The 13404-nt window shown below is 43.8% G+C and overlaps 1 protein-coding gene across 1 annotated transcript; it reads right to left on the reverse strand.

Annotated features, from left to right (window-relative positions):
- Positions 1–448: 448 nt before the first annotated feature.
- On the reverse strand, positions 449–7921 carry GSC (goosecoid homeobox). Its single transcript, XM_078662062.1, has 3 exons — positions 7588–7921; positions 4331–4590; positions 449–857 (listed from the first exon to the last, which is right to left on the reverse strand). The coding sequence occupies exons 1-3, from the start codon at positions 7919–7921 to the stop codon at positions 705–707; spliced, it is 747 nt and encodes a 248-aa protein (XP_078518188.1). The 3' UTR covers positions 449–704.
- Between the last annotated feature and the right edge of the window lie 5483 nt (positions 7922–13404).

The raw sequence follows: 13404 nt of genomic DNA on the forward strand, positions 1-13404 counted from the left end.
CGGAAAATAAACATAATTTAAGTTGTGTAAATATTAATTGGGGATTGTTTGAAATTATATGCATTTTAAGGACGACCTAGTTTAGTCTATGTGGTGAACATACTTTAATCTGACAAGATGACGTCAATAGGCTAAAATGCAGACTTCGAGCCGGGAGCCCTCTGAATAAATGCCGGCTGTACCATTGCCAAATTACTTTATCCTCAGCAAATCAATTCCCCTTTCTTTCCTCAGTTCCTCTACATGTCAAAGCTCCTTGGGGTTTGCCTTGCGGCGATTTACTTCTCGTGCGCAAAGTTCGCCTTGTGCGCCATACAAGAGAGACGTATCTTTCCAAGCATTACTGTATGCACGAATGGGTCGAAGACAGCGGGTACTCACCGGTGTCCTCCGACAGCAGGCAGGCAGTGAGCAAAGAAATGAGCAGCAGAAACCGGCAGGTGGAGAGGCCAGGCACATTACTCGGTGCCACGGGTTTATTGTATGATTCCATTAACTTAGGCATAAATAGGACATTACAAGTGGGCCATACAGTGTACGCCTGTGCAACCGCTGCGCGAGACACAATTATTTACAGGGAGCTTATAAGTCACCATATGTACAGTATATACATCTTGTCGGGCGGCAGAGCCAGTGCAAGGTAGCAGCATCCGCTGTGCGCGTGGCACAGCCATTTCCAGTCCATCCTGCGCCCCCGGCGGGCATCAGCTATCCGAGTCCAGGTCGCTCTTGACTTCCTCTTGTCGCTTCTCCGGGGAGGTTTTGGAGGTTTTGTTCCATTTCTGCGTGTTTTCGGACTCCTCCGACGAGGACCGCTTCTGTCGCCTCCACTTGGCTCTGCGGTTCTTGAACCAGACCTACCGGCAAAAGGAAACAGTGTTAGAAAAAAAAAAGCCGCTTACGGGTCTCAATGGTGCTTTGCAGGGTTCAAGCATAGGATGTGCTCTGAAAGAGCAAACCAGGGGTCTCAATGCAACTTTAATGGGATTCAAACATGGGATGTGCTCTGAAAGGGCCACGCAGGGGTCTCAATGCAACTTTAAAAGAAGTTCAAATTGTGTATGTGCTCTGAAAGAGCCGCGCAGGGGTCTCATCTCAACTTTAAGTAGGATTCAAACATGGGATGTACTCTGAAAGAGCCACGCAGGGGTCTCAGCACAACTTTAAAAGAATTTCAAACTGCGAATGTGCTCTGAAAGATCCGTGCAGGGGTCTCATCGCAACTTTAAGTAGGATTCAAACATGGGATGTACTCTGAAAGAGCCAAGCAGGGGTCTCAACGCAACTTTATAAGAAGTTCAAACTGTGTATGTGCTCTGAAAGAACCGCGCAGGGGTCTCATCGCAACTTTAAATAGGTTTCAAACATGGGATGTACTCTGAAAGAGCCACGTAGGGGGTCTCAACACAACTTTAAAAGAAGTTCAAACTGTGTGTGTGCTCTGAAAGAACCACGCAGGGGTCTCAACGCAACTCTAAGTAGGATTCAAACATGGGATGTACTCTGAAGCGACGTAGGGGTCTCAACGCAACTTTAAAAGAAGTTCAAATTTTGTGTGTGCTCTGAAAGAGCCACGCAGGGGTCTCAACGCAACTTTAAGTAGGATTCAAACATAGGATGTACTCTGAAGCGACGTAGGGGTCTCAACGGAACTTTAAAAGAAGTTCAAACTGTGTATGTGCTCTGAAAGATCCGCGCAGGGGTCTCAACGCAACTTTAAGTAGGATTCTCAAACGTAGGATGTGCCATGAAAGAGGGTCTCAGGGGTCTCAACGCACCTTTAGGTGGGATTCTCACATGGGTTGTGCTCCGAAATAGCTAAGTAGTGAACTCAATGTAGCTTTAGAGGTTAAACATTTGATGTGCTCTGAAAGAGCCACGTTGGTGTTTCAAGGCCGACCTGAGCCGGATTTAATCACGGGGTTTGCTTAGAGACAAGTTGGGGTGCCATTGACATGCTTGCCTTGTTTCAAGCGAGGGTTATACTGAGAACAAGACTTACCGAAGGCCTCGGGGCCTTTTTAAAGAGAAATTCAAACAGGGCGTGTGCCTAAAAGTCCCATTTAAAGTCACGTACAATGGATCTCGTCGGATTTATTAGAGGAGACACATTTGGGTCTCCCGGACTGGTCACGCCTGGTTTCAAACGGGGCGTGCCTACGTGTTTAGTTTGTTGGAACAAGTCGACAAATTTAAATTGGAATAAAACAGGGTGTAACATTCTAGAGGCCCGTTTAGGGATCACTTAAACAGACCTCACCTATGTAAAGCAGGGGTGTGCTTATAAGGGACATGTTGAGTGCCTATGGATAATCCTTAACGGGCTTCAAGGCGATGCGCCTCGAAAGAGACATGTTTTGTCTTCTACCGAGGTCTCATCAATCTCCAGACTGGGTGTGTGCTTAAAAAGAGACATCCCGGGTGTATGAGCAGACCTCGGCAGACTTCCGCGGGAGTGAGTTTATACAGACAGACAGACATTGAGGTCTCACGGCCAGATCTCGCAGACTTCGGCGGAGGTGTGCCTACACAGGGACCTGTTGAGGTCTCGTGAGTATATCTCAACAGACGTCACGCTAGAGTGTGTGTTCAACAGACATATGGTAGAGAGGCTTAGAAGACTTTCAAAGGGGTGTGCTTACACAGAGACATACCGACATCAGACGTCAGTGCGGCGGGGAGAGGGTGTTTATTCGGGGCCATGTTGATCGGGGCCATGTTGACGTCTCATGAGCCGATCTCACCAGAGGTGGGGGGTTAAGAGACGAGTGTAGGAGGCTCAGTACTACCCTTCAGTGAGGGGGTGGGTCTCGCGCAGGATAGGACTGGTCTATCTGGCAATGTAGCAGTGCAAGAACTGGTTTGAGTTCAGTGCGTGTATAGTTTTTTTGTCTGTTTTTGGGCCTGTGTCATGGTCTAGTGGGTGGTTTTCCCATTAATATTACCACAAACATGGCCTGCAGCAAGCGCATAAAGCCTCCCATACATTGCTCGACCCTTATACAACATGTCTTTACCAGTACAAACGGCCTGATTTGCAAATGTGGCCCACTTTTTAGCCATCTGATTTCCTAAAGGGGACACTTTTATTTTGGGGACGGGGTCCGGCCTATATTCTTTCCCAGTCCGACTTGGTCTCAATCGCAGATCTCAACAGAAATTAAACTTAAAAACTGAAATATTGGGGTCTCTCAGATCAAAGCGATATTCAGACAGAGGGTGCATTTAAATTGGGTTGTTGTGTTCCATTTTCCATGGGTGCGGAGTGCGTAGAGACATGAACACATTTTCCTTACAGCCTTCCCCAGTCCAAAGTCCTCTGATTGTAGTTTTCGTATAGAATGTGCAGTTTGCACAGCGCTACACCTATCTCTGACTTGCAACTCTTCTAAAGTATTCGTATGTTTGCACAATATAAATAAAACGCGCTCCGATGCGTATTGGCCACTCTCCTTGATACTCTGACACTGTATGTCAGCTCCCCTTCTCGGGGCAGGGGCGGGGTACACACAACGCTCACCCCCGAACTGCACAACTAAACGAATCTGGTACTTAAGCGACTCGTCTTCAACGACCTGTGCCTGGCCCTGAACTTCAAAGGCTTTTTATCCACCCTTCCTTCTAATTAGACAAAATGACGCGACAGGGCATAATTGTACTGTTTAGGCCCCAAAATTCTGCGAGTGTGCGCAAGGATGGTGAGAGATGTGAAGTCCTACATTCAGGCGCATGACTACCCTGTACGGAAGCGCCTAACGGGTTAATTTGTGGTTAATAATTCCCAAAATAAGGTACACACACCCCCAAGAGAATGAGAGTATGTCTAAACTAAACAGACATTGATAGGTAGATAGATAGATAGATAGATAGATAGATAGATAGATAGATAGATAGATAGATAGATAGATAGATAGCCAGCCTTTGTAAAACAAGTGTGTTTGTGAAAAGAAATATGTTTGAAACTCTGAAGGGGGTTCTTTCTAACTGTTTATCTCAGCGATCGTTACAGTTATGCTGTCCGGTACATATTCATTATTAGAAAATGGTCACTTATTAACACTTTTGATGTACACGGAGTTGGTTCCCTTAGAATGTATGCGCCCTCTTCGTCGGGCTCACAGCTGTCAGGGCCACTACCACCCCCTCATCTCCGTCCCGATTGCTCCGTGGGCGCCTTTTCACCACTGGTGCTGGGCTAGTGCACGCACGGCGAAATAAAGGGTTCTTAGCTGACCCAGCATTGCAGCTGCGCTATGCACGCCTGTGCGTCAGGGTTGAACCTGTGCTTTACTGAAGCCCAGCCCGGGCATGGTGTTCGCGGGACACTCACCTCCACTTTCTCCTCTCGCAGGTGGACCCTCCTCGCCAGCTGCTCGCGGGTGCCCACATCCGGGTACTTGGTCTCCTGGAAGAGGTGCTCCAAGGCCTCGAGCTGCTCGTCGGTGAAGATGGTCCGGTGCCGCCTCTTCCGGCGGCAGTGCAGCTGGTTAAGGAGCTGCAGCTCGGAGCGGGACAGGGTGCCCACGTTCATGTAGGGCATCATCTGGTGGGGCATAGGGGACATCAGGACCGAGCTGGAGCCGTCGTAACCTGGATGGGAGCAAGGGAGGGCACGGTGAGGGCAACGCCGACTATAAATAGTAAACAGCAGCCCCCCTGCTCACACAGCAAACTTTCCCCTGTGCGCTCCCGGGGCAGAGCAAAGTACAGTGCAGGCCAATAGAGCTTATAAACACGCATGCTACAGTCACCCTATGTGATGCGGTGCTGGTTTCAGAACCACACGCGAAAATGTGTCTACTTCTTGGAAGTACCGCCCTGCGCCCTCATTAATCCAAAACAATGAGGTGACTTCTGTTTAAGTCCCTGAAAGTGCACACTTGACAACACAAAAAGAGACAATTACAAAACACACACCTGACTAATTTTTAATTCTTATAAAGTATATACGTTGCAATGTAATAAAGGGACAGTTTGAAAATACACAGGGAATACTTTTTTGGTTTCTATAAATTGTCTATACTTCTCTGAAATAGAAATAGAGACCCGCTCAAAACAAACTTCTACTGCGATACATAATGAAAATATTATGCACAACCATCCCTAGCCTGACCCTGGATGTTCTAAAATATGACGGGTTTTTCTTACTCTCATTTTTTTTAAACCTTATTGATCAAATGCATTTATATTTCAAAGTTTTAATGGCAACCGTCGCAAAAAGGCTGTTTTGTCTATAGGCTGTAATAATCAAGCATTTCGTACTACGTTTTATTTGTATTTATATAATAACGTGATTTATTCATATTCCCCACGTGTTTTATATGCGTTTTATGGCTGTTGAACCGAAATAAAAGGCTTTGAACTGAACTACACACCTTAATACCAAATAGAGCCAAGCCATTAACACTCATCTAAATACATTTCAACTTATTGAAATCACATATTTCCTAACCTAAAAAAACATTTCCAAAGCACAAATCTAGCTACTTTTATCTTCTTGAAATCGCATGTCTTGTAATACAAAAACGGCTGCTCCAAAACTCACATCCAACTACTTGTTAACTTCATTAAACACTAATTTTTTTCAAACTAGACATCGAGCTGTCTTTCAACTTCTTGAAATTACTTATTTTATAACTCAAAAGAGGAGTGGTCGAAAACACACATCTAACTGTGGTTTAGCCTTTTGAAATTCCCTATTTTGTGATATAGAAGCCCCGTTTCAAAACACACGTGTAACTACTTGTTAGTAACTTCTTTAAACTACATATATTGTATCATAGAAGAGAATAGCCTCCAATAAACAGAAGTGACTATTTCAAAATCCTCAAACTTTAGCATATCGATCTTATAAAATAAAAACGGATTCTTTCCACACTCTTATCTGACACGTGGGGGTCCCTCTTGGATGTATATATCCCAAATGCAACCAACAAATTAGTCGAAATAATTGAACACGAGACATTTATAACTTATTAAAATGTTTCTCTCATCCTATAAAAATAGTTCCAAAATACTAAACAGGCAGCTTTTAAACGTATTGTGGATGTCGCAACCCCGAAAAAGATCTCCGCTAAACACCGACCTTTCTTATAGCTTATATAACTTGGAGTACAAAAAAGGATAGCTTCTACACACTGACCAGAAACTGTTTAATTTCACTGAAAGTAAAGATTTCATTTCAATGGAAAAGTTGAAAGATATGTATCTGACACGTTTCAAAGTTCTTAGAAGTACACATCTCATAAAACAAACACAGGTAGCTTTAAAAGTGTACCAGATAACATTTAACGTCCATGAAAGAAATTGTGCATACATATTACAAAATCGAAATAGATGTCACATACTGAAAGGTTGGCGTTTCATACAAAAAAAGATAACGCCGAAATACTGGTTTCAGAGCTCACAAAAAGTTATCTCATTATGCGAATAAGGACATCCAAAGATATAAACTTCTTTTAAGTAAAGTCCCTATAGCACAAAACACAACTCGAGCAACTGTCGTTAAAGCTATTTTAAGATTAGACCGCTTTATACTTAAATGCTAATTCAAAACACTCATCGGACAACATCTTCTTAAAATATTGCTTTAATTGTATACTTAGAACAGGAGATTGTGTAGATGCTGATGACGTCAGTGTTTGTCCCATGAATGAATCACGCAAGTAGCCTAAGGCCATGGAGTAACACTTTCAAATGAGACATAAACATTGCTTTCAAAATAGACCTCGGGATATCAGAGACTTGAAGAAGCAATCACGTGTAAGTGACTGTTGGCGATAGATCAGTCAACAGACAGATAAGTAGAAAGACCGAGAGAATGAGAAAAAGAATATAGATAGAAGGACATGTAGAAAGAAGGGACACATTAGGGAAATAGTGCGACAGACGGACGTGTGACAGACAGACAGACAGATAGATAGAAAGATAGATAGATAGATAGATAGATAGATAGATAGATAGATAGATAGACAGACAGACAGATAGACAGATATATAGATAGATAGATAGATAGATAGATAGATAGATAGATAGATAGATAGATAGATAGATAGATAGATAGATAGATAGATCGATAGATCGATCGAAAGTCAGTCTGAAGTATCCCAAAAACAGGTAAAAAGACTCCAGTCTGGAGCACAGATGCTCTTAAACTTTCTGTATAGTCACTACTAGGGACTTTGCTACTTTCTGTACAATATGTAAGTTAAACATTGTGCCCAAGTTAATGTGCAGGTTAAACATTGTGCCCAAGTTAATGTACAGGTGTAGATTTCTAAATAATCCTATTTAAAACATACGTAGAAGCATACCCATTCATGTATAAGCACATCTATACGCACATGTATACATAGGCTTTGCGTGCAAAATGCGCACACTTATACAGCATAAAATACAAGCAGTATAAAAACGTATACGTTATATCTACGATGTTTATCATAATGGTTAGCGTACTACGGCATGAGGCATAGTCTGAAAGTTTATGGACGGAAAGAAGTTGTGTAAAGTAAACGAGCTTTTAGGGAAGCATTAACTTTTCATACATCGCTCTGTGCCCTGGCCCTCCCTCCCTGCCTCGGTCCTTACCTGAGCTCGGAGCCGGAACGCAGGAGCACTGCTGGGCCCCGAGGGGCTGCATGGCCCCGCAGCACCCGGGAGCCCCCGGAGGCTGCAAGTGCAGCTGTCCATAGTAGTAGCCGCCGTTGTAGCCCACCCTGGAGCCGGCCAGCGTCGGGAGGCCGGCCGTGGGGCCCAGGGCCCTTGGGTAGAAGCCGCCGTAGTCCGCCGCGGTGGGCGCCCCGTACAGAGGCTCCCCCAAGCCCGGGTAGAGCAGCGGGCCGCCTTGGTGCAGCAGCACCGAGTCCTTGCCGCGGGGTCTGGCGGCCAGAATACTGTCAATGCTGAACATGCCAGAAGGCATCACCCACCCGGGGGCTGAGCAGAGGAGGCTGCCCTGGCACAAGCGCACACGAGTTCTGACGGATGGACAGCCCCGGTCACGTCTCCTCCCAAACTCCTCTCCCGTGGACTGAACTCCCAGCGCCTGCTGCAATGCCCCATCCTAGTCCCAGCCCCTTTTTTATACCCAGCCCACGTCATCCTGTACTCGGCTGCAGTGCACCAGCCGTGGTCCTGCTTGGGACCCCAGTGCGGGGGGCAGAGAGGCGTGAAAAGGAAGCCTGATCTGTGTATTGAGATTTTAATGAAATTAAGGTAATCCATTCCCCCATTAGGAAAAGCGCTTTAAGAGCCCCCCGGCCACAGCCTGATCCCTGGACGCAGCAGATAATTGAACGGGTTAATCTGATTAATGCCTTTATGGAGAGGCGGTTAACAGCGACCTTAGCCCCGCCCCCTGAACCATGCTCTTTCTGCTGTGATTACACATTATCGGGTGCAACTTCCTCAGTCTGGTACACCATTAAGTTTGTAAACAACTACTAAGTGTGTGATGCTGGGAGGGGCGGGGGAGGTCTGAATGCAACTATTTCTCTTTAAAATAACACCGGTCCTCCCGATTGTCTGGTCGTGTGAAAAGATGATTTAGCCCGAGTTTTACTGGATCATCTGTTCAGAAGTTATAAGTGGCACAACTTATATATATGTATATGTACATAAATACACACACACACACATACACACACACACACACACATACACACACACACACACACACACATATATATATATATATATATATATATATATATATATATATTCACTGAAAAAACCATAGGTTATAGACCATATATAGTTAGGAATTAGCATTTACAAAACCTTGAAAATTCACTGAAAAAACCATAGGTTATAGACCATACATAGTTAGGAATTAGCATTTAAAAAACCTTATTTTACTCACACAAAACCATTGAAATTCCATATATAGTTAGTTGCACTAACTATATATTGCGCACCCGCAATCCACTGCTGATGATGTCACATATTACATCATTCATGACATGGTCAGTGACATCACTGATGACATCACTGATGACATCTCAAATGACATCACTGATGACATCACTGATGACAACATCCAGTGACTATGTTTCTGTAAAGTTAAAATATGTCTTACATATTGAAGAATGAGTGGATGTATAAGTGTCTGGACGAAGGATTTAGTAGGTGCATGACTGAATGTAGGAGTGAGTGATTAAATGTGTCTCACTGAGTGCATGGGTTAGTGACTAAACTGTCTTAATTTGTGCATCATTATGTCTGTTGTTCTGTAAACTGCTGCATGTGTTGATCAGTAGCTATATGAGTAACTATATGGGTTATTGATTGATTGCCCAAGTATTTGCATGGGAGACTGAGTGTGTGTGTGGCTGGCTGGGAGGTGTGTGACTCTGTACAGATCAATGTGTACTTGTATCAATGATTGTATAAGAGAGTAAGTATGTGTTAGTATATGGTTGAAAACGTAAGGTGCTCTATGTTTAACTGTATAGAGTAGAAAATGGAAGTGTGATTGATTCTTTACAGGACTGACTAGGTGTGTGAGTAACTCCATGGATGAGTGGCAGAGTGTGAGTGTCTGTATAGGTGTATGAGTGCATATGATAGTGTTCTAAACATGAGTGATTCTATGTATGAATGATTGTATGGGTGAATGAGTGAATGTGTGTGTAGACGTAGGAATCAGTGAGTACGTATGTAGTAACTAGTATTGGTGTGTCAATGGTTTCAAAAATTATACTCTGTTTTTAACACTGGGTGAAACAGAGGTTATATTAAAATGTGAGGAGATGCATTGTATTGTCACATGAATGATATCATCAGTGATGTGGTCATTGATGTCAAATGAGATGTCATCAGTGATGTCATCAGTGATGTCATTTGAGATGTCATCAGTGATGTCATCAGTGATGTCACTGACCATGTCATGAATGATGTAATATGTGACATCATCAGCAGTGGATTGCGGGTGCGCAATATATAGTTAGTGCAACTAACTATATATGGAATTTCAATGGTTTTGTGTGAGTAAAATAAGGTTTTTTAAATGCTAATTCCAAACTATGTATGGTCTATAACCTATGGTTTTTTCAGTGAATTTTCAAGGTTTTGTAAATGCTAATTCCTAACTATATATGGTCTATAACCTATGGTTTTTTCAGTGAATTTCAATGGTTTTTTAATAGCAAATATCATAAGCTGTCGAATGTCAAGTACGTGGTAAGTGAAAACATTTTCGTGTTTATGCACACTGATCTGCTTTGAATGGTGCCCCCCCCCCCTCATTTCTATTAGGAGTACTCTCTCTTTGCAGATAGTGAAAGGTAGTTAACGCAGGCCTTTGCCCCCGTTGTAATCCGTCGTGCCTGCTTCTCTCTCCATTTGATTGATTGTTATCCAAGTATTTACTGTTTTAGAATTGGTTCTCTTTGGTTCATTCTCTATTTACAAACAAACACAGAGTCGCAATACTCTGTTTAGTCTTTGCAGATAACGAAAAATCGTGTAAAAAAAGAAAGAAAAGGAATCGAGCAAAATCAGTAGGCCACTAATGGGATCTCTTTTTGACCTCGCTAAAATAGAAACATTAGGAACAACCCCTCATGACAAATACAAAACTAGTGAGATGAACTGAACTCCACACAATGATGGCTGCAAAACAGCTCGGCTCCGCCACCCACCCCGCCCAAAATAACGATAAAGAGCGGCTGCCATGATTGGTTGCGGAATGGCCACAACGGAGCTACGAAATGGTGCTGCTCTCATGCTAACCCCAGCTTCGGTCTGAAACATCCAGAAACACTGTAGACTACCAATTCGATCAGTTCCGGTAGCGCCCCAATGTAACCCGGTAGAGAAGAACTAGCCCTCCCCTCTTTGACTGATGGTTCTTCTTGCCTGTCCTTTCTGTTGTCATTTAACAGAACTATTTAGCCTGCTGAAAGGGGTTGTGTTTCGACCGCTGGTTGGTGGAGACATTTTGACTATATTCTGGACCTGCGTTGTCGCGTAATGCGTCATATGACGCGCCGCGTTAGCGCATCCGGAAGTCATCCGGGGCGCGCAGCGCGTAACGTAAGCATAACAAGTCATGTGACTTGTTAATAAAACTTTTCATTGGTTCATTTTACTTTTCTTATTCTAATGATGAAAGCCTTGGTCATATCACCTAAAAATTACGCTTTTAATTACTTCCGAACATTATTTTCTCTTAAATATATGTTATAATGTTCCAGGCTAATGTACTTTCCCGGAAATTTTACAACTGTCCTGCAAGTAAAATATATTCTTTTTTCGAGAAAAAGGGCGTTTCTTCGTCCCATGACGGAGCCGTTGAGCAAAAGAGGGTCGACCTGCTGTCTTAGTCGCCGATACGCCTGAATATGAGATTCTTATCGATCACTTTATGTTGCAGGAATAGAAAACACAACAGCCCTTGACCCTTTATCTTTACTGCGTTCCTTCGTATTATACCTTTTACCCTTCATGTAATTGGTCTGCTTTATTTCACTTGCCTTTTAATGATTCTAAAACAGTGACTATTATTAAAAACTTTACCAATGTATACACTACTACCATGTTTTCTTTTAAAAACCTTTATTGTGAAAATTTCATTATACAAATACGAGCCTATAACCACGTGGGCCTGCCACGGAGCAAACTGTAATCGTATATGATGAATAGACATTTACACTGTAGAGGAACGTAACGGGCGGGCCATTAGGTTGCAAAAACTAAGGTGTCTAACAGTTACGGAATCGGTGGACGTACATTTTCTAATTAAAATACGACAGGGCCAGTTACAATAAAATTATCTAGATATACATTTGCGGGCAAGTACCATGGGTGACGTTAATTCGAATTTTCAACAGTACAGTAATCAATAACACATCAGAACTTAATATCAATAGGGATGTCGAAATATTCAATCAATTCTCGTCCCCGCCCGCCATGTGCTTCAAAACTGCATACGTATCTCGTGATTTCAAGGTTCTGCAACCAGTACACAACAAGGAGTTACGAGTCCCATTTATTCCGGCGCCATTTTGGGCGAGGACGGGCAGGTCCAGGATATAGTCAAAATGTCTCTACCAACCATCGACTATGATGATGTTCATATGCTGTATTTATTAGAGTAACACTCATCTGCCCACATGAAATTAATTTACCACAATCTAAACATGTCATTTTAATCTTTCCAAAGTTCTTCTAAATATTTGGGACCGTTTCCCTTGCCTCTGAAGCTCTCAGTGCCACTTCTTTGATGAATGTACTAGCAGGTCAGGGGTTCTCCTCCAAATCTCTCTTTTATGCAGCACTATAATTAATTGGTGCCACCTCTCCATATGACGATGCATGGTATAGTTACCACAACTATATATTTTTTCGGTTCCTCTGGAGAGTTCATCGTGGCAGATGAAGCGTGTAACATACCGGGCATTTACCTTTTTTTGCATGTACAGGAAAGGAAAAAAAAATCGAGCGTTCGAGTTCTTAGGTGTCCCAGGGCCATTTTAGTGGACCAGGCCCAAATCCAAAGAACAGCTATCTCACAGGCTAATGGGGCGACCCACGCCGAGTTTCAGCATTGTAGGATGACCACACAAGTACAGCAACTTGCTAGACATCACCTCGGTGCCATCCGGATCTCGGCGCCCCACTGCAGATGAAGTGCCTCTCAACTATGAAACCACCACGGTGACATCCGGATCTTGGCGCGTTGTGCTGCCTTCGGCCTATTCGCACATCGGTCCGCTACTGACGCCATCTCACAGGCTAATGGGGTGACCCACGCCGAGTTTCAGCATTGTAGGATGACCACACCAACTTGCTAGACATCACCTCGGTGCCATCCGAATCTTGGCATCTCAACGCCTAGTGGTATCTTCCATACAGAAAATATTGTTACGCTGCCTTTGGCCCCATTCGCACATCAGTCCGCAACTTAGACATCACCTCGATGCCATCCGGATCTTGGCATCTCAGCGCCTTGTGGTGTCAGTCAGAAAATATTGTTACGCTGCCTTTGGCCCCATTCGCACATCAGTCCGCTACTGACACCATCTCACAGGCCAATAGGGCGCCCCACGCCGACTTTTACCATTGTACGATGGCCACACCAGTGGCACAACTTCCTAGACATCACCTCGGTGCCATCCGAATCTTGGCATCTCAACGCCTAGTGGTATCTTCCATACAGAAAATCTTGTTACGCTACCTTTGGCCCCATTCGCACATCGGTCCGCAACTTAGACATCACCTCGGTGCCATCCGGATCTTGGCATCTCAGCGCCTTGTGGTGTATTCTCTTCAGAAAATATTGTTGAGCTGCCTTTGGCCCCATTCGCACATCCGTCCGCAACTTACACATCACCTCGGTGCCATCCGGATCTTGGCATCTCAGCGCCTTGTGGTGTCTTCTACTCCGAAAATATAGTAGAAAAT

This window comes from Lissotriton helveticus, chromosome 9, assembly GCF_964261635.1.
Source record: "Lissotriton helveticus chromosome 9, aLisHel1.1, whole genome shotgun sequence".
NCBI classification, from domain to species: Eukaryota; Metazoa; Chordata; class Amphibia; order Caudata; family Salamandridae; genus Lissotriton; species Lissotriton helveticus.

Coding starts and splice junctions, on each gene's coding strand:
- GSC (XM_078662062.1), bottom strand. CDS start 7,921: ATGCCTTCTGGCATGTTCAGCATTGACAGTATTCTGGCCGCCAGACCC. Junction 4,591..7,587: donor CGTTCCGGCTCCGAGCTCAG/GTAAGGACCGAG, acceptor GCTCCCATCCAG/GTTACGACGGCTCCAGCTCG. Junction 858..4,330: donor TGCGAGAGGAGAAAGTGGAG/GTGAGTGTCCCG, acceptor TTTTGCCGGTAG/GTCTGGTTCAAGAACCGCAG.